Here is a 12,791-nt window from a genome sequence, read left to right as displayed (position 1 = left end):
ATACATACCTGGGGCTTCCTCCAGCCCCATTTGCAACGGATCCTTCCCACGCCGCCATCCTCAGCCTTTTCTATCACTGGTACTGAGTCCCGTAACTTCAGCCAGTCTGAGCATGTGCAGTGCGCTCTCTACAGCGGAGAATATAGTACTATTTTCTGCCAGAGACGAAGGGAGCGCACTGCGCATGTGTAAGACTGGCCAAAGTTACGGGACCCGATATTAAAGAGGGAGAAGACTGAGGACGTCAGCGTGGGAGGGATCCGTGCGCATGATGGGGCTGGAGGAAGCCCCAGGTATGTATAAAAAACTTTCACTATGCTTTGTCCCTGGTGTCCTTTAAAGGATACCAGAGCTGAAAAATATAATGCAAATGAGGGGAGCGGACATGTATTAGGTACAGTCCTGGGCTGAGCCACGGCAGAGGATTTCTTTAAAAAGTAGGGGGACAGAGGAAAATAGGGGGGGGGGGGGAGCGGTGGGCATAAGGACTCATGACACATCACAGACACACGCATTAGGCAGACATCAGACACACACACACACACACACACCACGCAGCAGCACTGCTTATCTGCTGTCTTAGCTTCAGCTCCTCCACGTGCAGTCTCTCTCTCCTTCTCCGGGGCGGCAGTGCTCATTTTCATGGGGGAGGAGCGCTGGGCATGCCTTTGAACACTGACCTGTATCATTGTTATGTCAGCTCTGCAGTCGGGGGAGGCTGGGGGCTGCGTGCATCAAACAGGAGGGAGAACAGGCTGTAGCCTTTTCTCATTTAGTGTATTTATTTTGGTAGGAGTGAACTGGTGTCTCCCCCTCTGCTCTTGTGGTACAGTCCACAAAAAAAAAAAAAAAAAAAGCAGATACATTGCCGGGAAAAAGATCTGTGTGCGCTCCAGCCGTGGCATCACAGGACGTGCATCACCATCTAGCGCCTGCACACATCTCGGCAAGCCTCCCGCAATCAGGAACTAGCTTTGGGAGCTTGCCTTTGTAACGGAGGGAGATGGAGAGCAGAACAATACCGGAGCGGTGGCGGGGATGCGGAAATGCAGCCTAACCGGTATTTTCTAAATGTGCATGGTAGGATTACCGTGCATTGTAAAACTGTGGTATACCGTTATACCAGTAAACCGCGGCAACCCTAAAACTGAGGAGTCAGACTCCACAGCCCTGGTCACAACTATCTTATAGCAAGAGAGATCTGGAAAATTAAGGATAAAAAGCACAAATCAAAGTAGACACATGGTACAGTCAGAATTTAATGTTTTCTTTGTACAGAGCATCCACGTCAAAGCTTTCGCATTGCTGTTCAAGTTTTCTAAGAGCATTTAGATGCTGAGCCTGTCACAAATGTTACGACTGCTGTACAGCAAAAATTTCAGATCTTCATAACAAAGATAGATGGATTTTTCTTAAAATATTAAATACCGACCTTTAAAAGCATTAAACGCTGTGTGGAAAATAGCAACAGTGTGGTTAGCAGCAACAAACTACCTCAAAGTTTATCCAACTATGACAAGGTCCTCACTTGGAAACTCATAGTAGGGAACCTCAAGGTTCAAGGGTGCTGGACCCTTCCTGATTCTACCAGAAGCATCATAATGGGAACCGTGGCAAGGGCAATAGTACCCGCCATAATCTCCGGCATTAGCAATGGGGACACACCCAAGATGAGTGCAGACTCCAATGAGGATTGCCCATTCTGGCTTCTTTACCCGGTCAAGGTCGTGCTGAGGGTCCCTCAACTCACTCAAGTCGACCTTGGCTTCCTGCTCGATCTCCTCGACCGTCCTGTGACGGATGAACAGAGGCTTGCCTCTCCATTTAAAGCACACGTTTTTGCCTTCTGGAATTTCTCCGAGCTTGACTTCGATCTTTGACATAGCCAACACATCGGCACTGGCACTCATACTGGAGACAAACTGAGTGACGACATTCTTTGCGACATAGGCAGTGGCAACTGTGGTAACGCCAGTGACCAAGTAGGAGAAGCCTTTCCTGCCATCATCGCTGGGTTGAGAGGATTTTTTGCTGTCAGTAACGTCTGCACGTCGGTATTCTGAGAAATCTGGGACAGTGACATCACTGTGCAAGAAGCGAACAGAAGCTGGACCTGCAGAAGGCAAATAACGCTGTCACTGATTGTTTAGATGCAAATTACACATAAAAAGATACCAGGGCTGAAGGACTTTGGTGAAATGGGCATATGTTATGTGTGAGGTGTTATTAGAAGATACTTACCCCGCCTTCCATTCCCCTCCATCACTCGCTGCACTCCTGTAGCAAGTCATGTTCCGATGGCCGGCTCTGACAACCTATGACCCGGACATACTGCTGTGCAGTTGCAGTATGTCTGCTTAGCTGCTGACTACGACTGGAGTGCGCACTACAGTGGATGCAGGAGCGGGGAGAACGATTGCGTGCCTGTGTGTTGACGGCATTAAATGGAACATAGACTGACCCCCCTCCTGCCCCGCCCCCAAAAAATATTCACTCACCTGGGGCCTCTACTAGCCCACCTGCCGCTACCCTCCACTCTCCCGCAGCGAGTCAGTTTCCTTTTTGGCAACTGACCGGAGGCGGGAGCATGATCTAGTAGGTGTGCGGCAGGAGCCACGCAGGAACAGTGACCATTATTCGCAAAAACTAAAACTGACTTGCTGCGGGGGACCGGAGCATCTGTTTGTCCCAGCACAGGCACAGAGCGGCTGCAAGGGGCTAGTAGAAGCCCTAGGTAAGTGAAACTTTGTTTTAGGGGGTCACTTTAGGATCCCTTTAAGGGCCGGTTCACACGGCGCTTTGCCCGAGCACTTTTGCGAGTGATCAAAATTGCAACTGCTGCAGTGTGAATATATCCATGGGGATACATTGTAGCAGCGCTTTGCTGATCGCCGGCAATGGCAAATCGCTGAAGAATCGTCCCAAAGTGAACCAGCATTAAGTGAGACCAGGAGCTGAACGGAAATACTGTGCATGCGCGTCACAGTGTGCATGCATCATAGGCTACCTGCGTTTCCCGGGTCGGCCATCAAAACGTGACAAAGGAGAACGGAAAGTGACAGAGGAACGGTAGGCACGGCAAGTACATAACACACAGAACATATGCCCAATTCACCAGAGTCATTCAGCTCTGGAATAGTTTACGAAAAATGCTCAGTCCAGGTTTGAACTTATAATCATGAGCTAAGTTATCCAATGCATAAAAACATTCATTATTGCTTCAACAAAACAAACTATTGATGGAAAACTAAAACGTGTATGATTTTATACATCAGACCACCCAGTGTTCTCCCCAGAATTTTTTTCCAACCGGGCAGAGGTGCCTGGCTCTTCTACTGACCACATATGCTATTGCTCCGTTGTTATTGCCTGATGAAGAGGGATCAAACCTGCGAAACGCGTTGCATATTTGGAGTTCATAAATAAAATATATTGACTGTCTTTACTGCAGTCGTTGTGTGTCTACTTGGAGGAGGTAAGTCCACCACTGCCCCCTCTATTTACCAAGAATTTGGTTTTTAAGCTCATTTAGCTTCCTTTTATCCTTTTGGCGCCTCTGTTCTCCTGCATAATGTAAAAGTAGCCGGGTGGGGCGAGATGAGAGGATGCAGGGCCAGTGCTTTTCTGCTCAACTCTGCTTACAGCAGAGAAGGTGAGCCGATGACAGCCAGGTGCTCACCAAAACTAGCCGGGTGGAGCACCCGGCTAAAAGAGCCTGGGGAGAAGACTGCCACCCATCAGGATTCTGAACTCCCCATATAAAAAAAAAGTTATATAAATGTAAATGATTATATTATTCTTTTAAAAACCCAATTAACACATGTATAATACCTGCTCTAAGGATTTAATCATTTAAGTGGTAATTCCCTTCTATACAGCCCCCCCATGAAGATAGCAGATGAGCTATGGCAAATGAGTCGCAGTCACGAGACTACATCTCCCAGCATGTATTGTGATTTGCACAATGCTGCTGGGAGGATACAAACTGTGGGCTCTTCAGCAAGACCTGGGAGAAGATGGCACATTTCAAAAAGATGGGAGACTATAGTAGCACCCCCCCCCCCCCCCCCCAAAGGCACACTCTATTCAGAAGCTCCCTTACGGAGAGGATCATTCAAAAAAAAAAAATGTTTGCAATGGCGCTCGATTGGCTTGAAAGCTTGTTTGAATGAGTAAAGGGGTGGGGGGAAGCCTGATGAGTGGAGGGAGTTCCATAGAGTAGGGTCTGCTCTGGATAAGTCCTGGAGCCTTGAAAGTGATGCAAGGGGTGTATATACGTAGACTGTTGGAGGAATGGGTTGGGGAGCATCCCTGGATAAGATCGGAGATGTATAAATGGGAGGCATGGTGGAAGGATTTGTAGGCCAGGCACAGCAATTTAATTCTGATGGGAACAAAGACGGTGGTTTTGGCTGAGCGGCCAGCACCAACCAGGCACCCCAAAGCAGCAATGTAATGCTGCATAGGGCTTTTAAAAGTGATCCCATCTCCCTTCGAGTTGCAACAACTCAGAGGGGGAATAGTATAACATCGCCGGGGAGATTTGCGGCAGCAGGGACAGCCAACATCCACCTCTCCTGGCGCCTAACTCACCGGTGACGCGTACATACGCATGCGACAGGAAACCAGTAAAGGAACTTTTAAAGAGGGGCAGCAAAAGAAGAACAGCGGGAGGTGTGAATAAGCCTGGAAGCTGCATTCATAATAGAGTGCAGGGGTTAAAGTTTGGTCTTGGGAAATCCAGAAAGGATGGCAATGATGGCAATAATTAAAGCTAGATCCACACTGGTCCGTTCGGAATCGGATCAGTTTCAAACTGATCCGTTTTTCTAAACTTTTTTTCCTCCCCCCAGATTTCCAGAAATGCATTTTTGTAGCATACGTTTTCATTCCGTGGGGGGAGAAACAGTCACCATGCTGGAGGGGTATAGCAGGCAGGTCGGGGTGCCAACCCCCCCCCCCCCCCCCCCCACTACCCCTCCAGCTACATGCTGCAAATCTTGTCACAATGTATAGCGGCGGCGAGCTTATCTTCTCTCCACTTCCTCCGCAGCACTGCCTGCAGTGTCGCTCTCTGTACTTCGGAGGGCAGCACTGCAGGCAGTGACACGGCGAGCGGAGGAAGTAGGAGAAGGTAAGCTCGCCGCTGCTAAACATTTTAACAGGTTTTGCAGCATGTAGCTGGAAGGGGTAGCGGCGACGGGGGGCCCAGGTGTGAAGGGGGGGGCGAAGCCCTCCCTGCTGACACCCCCGTCCTGCCTGCTATACCCCTTCAGCATAGCAGCCCCCTCTCCCCTACAGGCTGCGATCCTGATCCGTTTGTGTCCAATTCTGCTTTTGTAGGGATCAGTTTTTCTATTGCCTGCCACAACCCCTGCGTGAATCAGGATCCAGATTTGTTTCTTAAAAATGCAGCAGCTCCGGATCTTCCGTTCAGGCTCCGGTTTTGATCCAGCCTGAAAAACGGAGCCACAGATACATTAACGTACCCAGTGTGGACCTAGCCGTAGTCTAGACAGAAGATGACTGGAGCATGAACCAGGAGTTTAAGGATGTTGGGGGTTTAGTAGGAGAGAATTCTGGTAATGTTGCCGAGAAGGACGTGGCACAACCCAGAGCCATTTTGGATGTGAGTAAAGGAAAGTGCCGAGTCAAGAGGGACACCCAGGCAGCAGGTTTGAGGGACAGGGTGGGTGGCCAAGTTAACAATGGCTAAGGAGTGGTAGAGAAGAGGACTAGATGCCACGCACACACACTCCCAATATCAACCAATACATGCAACAATTATAGCCCTGACCCTTCTATAAACACACAGCCTGTCTCCCCAGCCCAACACAGAGGGCTGGGGAGCCTGTACAAAATTTATCCGACTCAGTTTATATAACCCCCAACTCCAGGTCCCAAAAATTGCTCTGATGCCACAGCCCTACCTACACACAGCCAGCCTCCCCCAGTCATGCGCACAGCCAGCCACCCCCAGTCCTGCGCACAGCCAGTCAGTGGTGTAAATAGAGGGGTGCAGGCATGTCTCTTGCCATGGGCGACATGCCTGCTCCCGTATTCAATGTCATCAGCTGTGCCTCCTGCTGCCTCCTGATCCACGCACCCCTTGCTCCTCTGTCACCGTCAAACCTCAGATCATCAGCGACGGCAGAGAAAGAGAGGGCGCGCACACTATCCCCCAATGTACTTCAAATGTGAAAGTGACGTTACCGCATTTGGAGTACAGCAGGCATGAGTAGTGTGGGGTTTGGCAGTGATGGAGAGCAAGGTGAGTGGCACCAGGAGGCATCAGTGGAGTGGACTAATCGCAAGTGATCTAAGGTACAACTGGGATTAATGGCCCCCATTCAGGACACTTCCAGCACCCACCCAAAATCCAGGTACCCACCCTATCCCCAACCAGCATCCTCCCAGCACTCCCTTTGACCCCCACAGCAAGCACTCAGCAACCTCCTTCCCAGTCAGCACTCAGCACCAGACAGACAGGTTAGTGTTAAGAGTTAAAGTAAAGTATTTTTTTTAAATAAACCAGATACTTACCTAAGGTGAGGGAAGGCTCTGGGCCCTAATGAGCCTTCCCTCTCCTCTCCCAGTGCAGCACAAACTCACCCATCTCAGGGGCCTTCGGAAGTCTTCGGGAGCCAAGTCCCCCCAAAGACAGGCTGCTCCATACTGCACACGACCAAAAGAGGGCTTGTGCAGTATAGAGCGGCCAATCTTCGGGAGCACTCAGGCTCCCGAAGACTTTCTGAAGTCACCTTCACCAGCAGAGTGAGCGGTATTTCACCAAATTAGCCAAATACTGCTCCTGGGGACAGTGCTGCACCTAAGGTACTGGAAGAGGAGAAGGAAGGCTCATTAGGACCCAGAGGCCTCCCTCTCCTTAGGTATCTTTTATTTTATTTTTTTTAACAAGCAGTTCCCATTTCCTTTAAACGGTAGGGGGGTGAAGGTTACTGTTATAAAAAAAATAAAGAAAGGGAATACATAAAGAGGAGATACTTCTGAAAAAAAAACTTCAGTGTTTGCCACAGGCGCCACATTACCAAGATACACCTCTGCAGCCGGTCGCCCAAAGCCCCGCGCGCACAGCCGGTCGCCCAAAGCCCCGCGCGCACAGCCGGTCGCCCAAAGCCCCGCGCGCACAGCCGGTCGCCCAAAGCCCCGCGCGCACAGCCGGTCGCCCAAAGCCCCGCGCGCACAGCCGGTCGCCCAAAGCCCCGCGCGCACAGCCGGTCGCCCAAAGCCCCGCGCGCACAGCCGGTCGCCCAAAGCCCCGCGCGCACAGCCGGTCGCCCAAAGCCCCGCGCGCACAGCCGGTCGCCCAAAGCCCCGCGCGCACAGCCGGTCGCCCAAAGCCGGTGTTCCGGCGTAATACCCTACACGTCGAATCAGCCTACATTCACTATCAAACGTATACCAGGAGGGTTGGGGGAGGGGATAGTCTACTCTATGGGATGTAGGGTCGTTCGACAGTGTAGGTTAGAGTGTTGGAGCACCGGCCGCCCCCAGCCTCGCACGCACGCTCAGTTGCCCCTCAGCCTGGCAGCCCCACACACCTGCAGAGCCTCCCAGCCCTACACACAGCCAGCCTAGCAGCCCCACACACCTGAAGAGCCCCCCAGCCCTACACAGCCAGCCTGGCAGCCCCACATACCTGCAGAGCCTCCTAGCCCTACACACAGCCAGCCTGGCAGCCCCCCACACCTGCAGAGCCCCCCGCCCTACACACAGCCAATCTGGCAGCCCCCCACACCTGCAGAGCCCCCCGCCCTACACACAGCCAATCTGGCAGCCCCCCACACCTGCAGAGCCCCCCAGCCCTACACACAGCCAGCCTGGCAGCCCCACATACCTGCAGAGCCCCCCAGCCCTACACACAGCCAGCCTGGCAGCCCCACATACCTGCAGAGCCCCCCAGCCCTACACACAGCCAGCCTGGCAGCCCCCCACACCTGCAGAGCCCCCCAGCCCTACACACAGCCAGCCTGGCAGCCCCACATACCTGCAGAGCCCCCCAGCACTACACACAGCCAGCCTGGCAGCCCCCCACACCTGCAGAGCCCCCCAGCCCTACACAGAGCCAGCCTGGCAGCCCCCCACACCTGCAGAGCCCCCCAGCCCTACACAGCCAGCCTGGCAGCCCCACACACCTGCAGAGCCCCCCAGCCCTACACACAGCCAGCCTGGCAGCTCCCCAGCCCTACACACCGCCAGCCTGGCAGCCCCCCACACCTGCAGAGCCCCCTAGCCCTACACACAGCCAGCCTGGCAGCCTCCCACACACCTGCAGAGCCCCCTAGCCCTACACACAGCCAGCCTGGCAGCCCCACATATCTGCAGAGCCCCCCAGCCCTACACACAGCCAGCCTGGCAGCCCCACATACCTGCAGAGCCCCCCAGCCCTACACACAGCCAGCCTGGCAGCCCCCCACACCTGCAGAGCCCCCCAGCCCTACACACAGCCAGCCTGGCAGCCCCACATACCTGCAGAGCCCCCCAGCCCTACACACAGCCAGCCTGGCAGCCCCCCACACCTGCAGAGCCCCCCAGCCCTACACACAGCCAGCCTGGCAGCCCCACATACCTGCAGAGCCCCCCAGCACTACACACAGCCAGCCTGGCAGCCCCACACACCTGCAGAGCCCCCCAGCCCTACACACAGCCAGCCTGGCAGCTCCCCAGCCCTACACACCGCCAGCCTGGCAGCCCCACACACCTGCAGAGCCCCCTAGCCCTACACACAGCCAGCCTGGCAGCCCCACATACCTGCAGAGCCCCCCAGCCCTACACAGACACACGTACCGGCGAGGCAGGAGGTAGCCGTGATCTGCCCCCCTGGGCTCTGGCCGCTCAGGCTCTCCCGGGTCAGGAAAGGTCTCTTCGCGTCCAGCTTCAGCTTCTCTCCGTGCTTCACGGCCCCGCCCACCAGCGGCTTCAGCTGGCCGGCCACCCCATAGGAAGTCGCGGAGAGGTAGGGCGAGAGCGCGCCGGTGCGGGCGGCCACGGACAACATGTCAGAAGTCTTACAGGAACTCTCCACCGGTCACAGCGACCTTCAGCAGGAAAGGGAAGTGACGGTGCGAGTGACGAGTTAACGTCAGAGGGAGGATGCGTGGAGCGTGCGAAGCCGAAGTTGCGACTTTTGCCAGCAAGTGGGCGTGACCTCGTTTTCTACTGCTGAGGCACGTGAGGGGAATCTGGGCGTGGTCTAACCTGATATTTTTTTGAGGCGCAGGAAGACGAGGGTAGAGGTGGCTGGGTGTGTCCTCACTTTATGCCTCTGAGGAGGAGGGGAGGGGCTGGGCATTGCTGCAGGAACCTCGCTGAGACTACGCTCACCTAAAGGATTATTAGGAACACCATACTAATAAGGTGTTTGACGGAGCAGTGCTTTTTATCGCAGCTAGATTTGGGCGCAGCCGGCGCCACCATAGACTATAATAGGAATCGCATCTATAGTAGCGCTTTGTGAGTAACGTCGGCGCCATCAAAAGACGGAGCCGAAGTTGCTTTTAAAACAATAATTCGGCCTCCAGCAATCGCTGGAAGCCGAATTATATCATTCCCCACCATCCATGGCGGCCTGGAGGGGAAATAGTAATTAACGTCGCCGGGACTTGTGCAGAAGCAGGATCAGCATGCACCTCAACTGTCCCGAATCCTGCGGGACTGTCCCGGTTTGGGGGGCTATCCCGGTATGACCCCTCAAGTCCGGCAGTGGGCAGAGTGGGTGAAAAAAAATGATTGAGGCGCCAGCCGCACCGAAGTGGGATGCCGGCATCACATTTCTACCTCCCTCCCTCCCTTGGAATATGTCCCCCCTGGTAGCAGAGTATAGTGCGCAGCGGAGCAGGCTGACATCTTACCAGCGTCCATCCATGCGTACCTGCATCCGACTTCACTCTGCTTCCTGTGACGTCGCAGGAAGCTGAGTGAAGCCATATGTCGGTATGCATGGATGGACACCGGTAAGATGACAGCCCGCTCCGCCGCACTTTACTCTGCTAGCAGGGGGGACACAGAGGGGCAGATTCAGAGGGAGGGAGGTAGGAAGAAATGTGATACCGGCATTCCGCATTCCACTTCGGCGCGGCTGGCGCCTCGATCATTTTTTTTTTGCCTTCTACAGTGGCACCCTACTCACGGCCATCCTCACCCTCCTTCCCACTCACGACCCTCCTCCCCACCCACGGGCACCCTCGCCCTCCTCCCCACCCACGGGCAGAGTATATGAGGGAAATATTTATAAAAAAAATATAAGGGGATTAAAAAAAAAATTCTTCAAAAAAATGTTTTATGGTAGGCGTGGCTAGGGTGTGTTGTTAGGGGTGTGGCCTAAGTGTCCCGATGTCTAATTTAAAAATGTTGGGAGGTATGGGATCAGCCATATACCAGCTGTATCCTGCGTCCAAGTCTACCAGCGCCGATTTCAAATGTATGCGTGTTTGACCCTCTTTTGCCTTCAGAACTGCCTTAATTCTACGTAGCATTGATTCAACAAGGTGCTGAAAGCATTCTTTAGAAATGTTGGCCCATATTGATAGGATAGCATCTTGCAGTTGATGGAGATTTGTGGGATGCACATCCAGGGCATGAAGCTCCCGTTCTATCACATCCCAAAGATGCTCTATTGGGTTGAGATCTGGTGACTGTGGGGCCATTTTAGTACAGTGAACTCATTGGGCTCTAAGACTTACCGCATGCGGTAAAGTACTTGCGGGAAATGTGCAACCAAAACAGCGCCATGTTGATATTCACAAAATTTTCCGCATGTTTTTTTCCGCATGCGGAAAAAGTGCGGTAAATGTTTGGTAGTAATGCGGAAAAAGTTCAGCAAAAGTCGGTATTTTCCGCAAAAATCCAAATTCACAACACAATTAAGGTGCATTATTTCTGCGTTAAGTACCGATTTTTTATCACCTACAAGTAGTAGGTGATATATTTTGCTTCCCATTGATTTAAATTAAGTCTGGAGGCTTAAGTGCTGTGCTTGCTGGACTTTTTTTTTTGTTGAACAATTTTTCATACAACCTTTTTACCGCATGTTTACCGCAAGTTTAATGGCTGTTTACGCACTTTTTTTTTTTTACCGCATGCGGAAAATTTTAGTGAATGTGGAAAAAATGCGTAGATTACCGCTGGCAGTAATTTTGAGGTAAAAAATCCTTTACCGCATGCCTCATTGAGAATAGAGCCCAATGTTGTGTTCAAGACTCCGATTTGAAATGATTCAAGCTTTGTGACATGGTGCATTATCCTGCTGAAAGTAGTCATCAGAGGATAGGCACATGGTGGTCATGAAGGGATGAACATGGTCAGAAACAATGCTCAGGTAGCCTGTGGCATTTAAACAATGCCCAATTGGCACTAAGGGGCCTAAAGTGTGCCAAGAAAACATCCCTCACACCATTACACCACCACCACCAGCCTGCACAGTGGTAACAAGGCATGATGGATCCATGTTCTCATTTTGTTTACGCCAAATTCTGACTATCGAGACTCATCAGACCAGGCAACATTTTTCCAGTCTTCAACTGTCCAATTTTGGTGAGCTTGTGCAAATTGTAGCCACTTTTTCCTATTTGTAGTGGAGAGGAGTGGTACCCGGTGGGGTCTTCTGCTGTTGTAGCCCATCCGCCTCAAAGTTGTGCGTGTTGTGGCTTCACAAATGCTTTGCTGCATACCTTATTTGTAACGAGTGGTTATTTCAGTCAACGTTGCTCTTCTATCAGCTTGAATCAGTCGGCCCATTCTCCTCTCTAGCATCAACAAGGCATTTTTGCCTACAGGACTGCCGTATACTGGATTTTTTTTCCCTTTTTACACCATTCTTTGTAAACCCTAGAATGGTTGTGCGTGAAAATCCCAGTAACTGAGCAGATTGTGAAATACTCAGACCGGCCCGTCTGGCACTAACAACCATGCCAAGCTCAAAATTGCTTAAATCACCTTTATATTCTTACATTCAGTTTGGCGTTTAGGAGATTGTCTTGTCCAGGACTAGAGTTGGGCCGAACCTCTGATTTTAGGTTCGCGAACTTTCGCGGAAGGTTCGGTTCGCGTTAAAGTTCGCGAACCGCAATAGACTTCAATGGGGATGTGAACTTTGAAAAAAAAATAATAATTATGCTGGCCACAAAAGTGATGGAAAAGATGTTTCAAGGGGTCTAACACCTGGAGGGGGGCATGGCGGAGTGGGATACACGCCAAAAGTCCCCAGGAAAAATCTGGATTTGACGCAAAGCAGCGTTTTAAGGGCAGAAATCACATTGAATGCTAAATGACAGGCCTAAAGTGCTTTAAAACATCTTGCATGTGTATACATCAATCAGGTAGTGTAATTAAGGTACTGCTTCACACTGACACACCAAACTGTTCACTGAACAGAACAGGTATACAGTGGCGGGTTCACTGAACAGAACAGGTATGCAGTGGCGGGTTCACTGAACAGTACAGGTATGCAGTGGCAGGTTCACTGAACAGGTATGCAGTGGTGGGTTCACAGTACAGGTATGCAGTGGTGGGTTCACAGAACAGGTATGCAGTGGTGGGTTCACAGCACAGGTATGCAGTGGCAGGTTCACTGAACAGGTATGCAGTGATGGGTTCACAGAACAGGTATGCAGTGGCAGGTTCACTGAACAGGTATGCAGTGATGGGTTCACAGCACAGGTATGCAGTGGCAGGTTCACTGAACAGGTATGCAGTGATGGGTTCACAGCACAGGTATGCAGTGGTGGGTTCACAGAACAGGTATGCAGTGGTGGGTTCACAGCACAGGTATG

General features: G+C 52.0%; 1 protein-coding gene across 1 annotated transcript; it reads right to left on the bottom strand.

The window, feature by feature from the left end:
• Window positions 1-1,241: 1,241 nt before the first annotated feature.
• Window positions 1,242-9,094, bottom strand: UQCRFS1 (ubiquinol-cytochrome c reductase, Rieske iron-sulfur polypeptide 1). Its single transcript, XM_068261509.1, has 2 exons — window positions 8,809-9,094; window positions 1,242-2,113 (listed from the first exon to the last, which is right to left on the bottom strand). The coding sequence occupies exons 1-2, from the start codon at window positions 9,017-9,019 to the stop codon at window positions 1,503-1,505; spliced, it is 822 nt and encodes a 273-aa protein (XP_068117610.1). The 5' UTR covers window positions 9,020-9,094; the 3' UTR covers window positions 1,242-1,502.
• Window positions 9,095-12,791: the final 3,697 nt, after the last annotated feature.

The sequence above is a fragment of the Hyperolius riggenbachi genome, chromosome 11 (genome assembly GCF_040937935.1).
Source record: "Hyperolius riggenbachi isolate aHypRig1 chromosome 11, aHypRig1.pri, whole genome shotgun sequence".
NCBI lineage: Eukaryota > Metazoa > Chordata > Amphibia > Anura > Hyperoliidae > Hyperolius > Hyperolius riggenbachi.
Note: the sequence above shows the minus strand (reverse complement) of the source record. Positions and strands in the feature narration are given on the sequence as shown.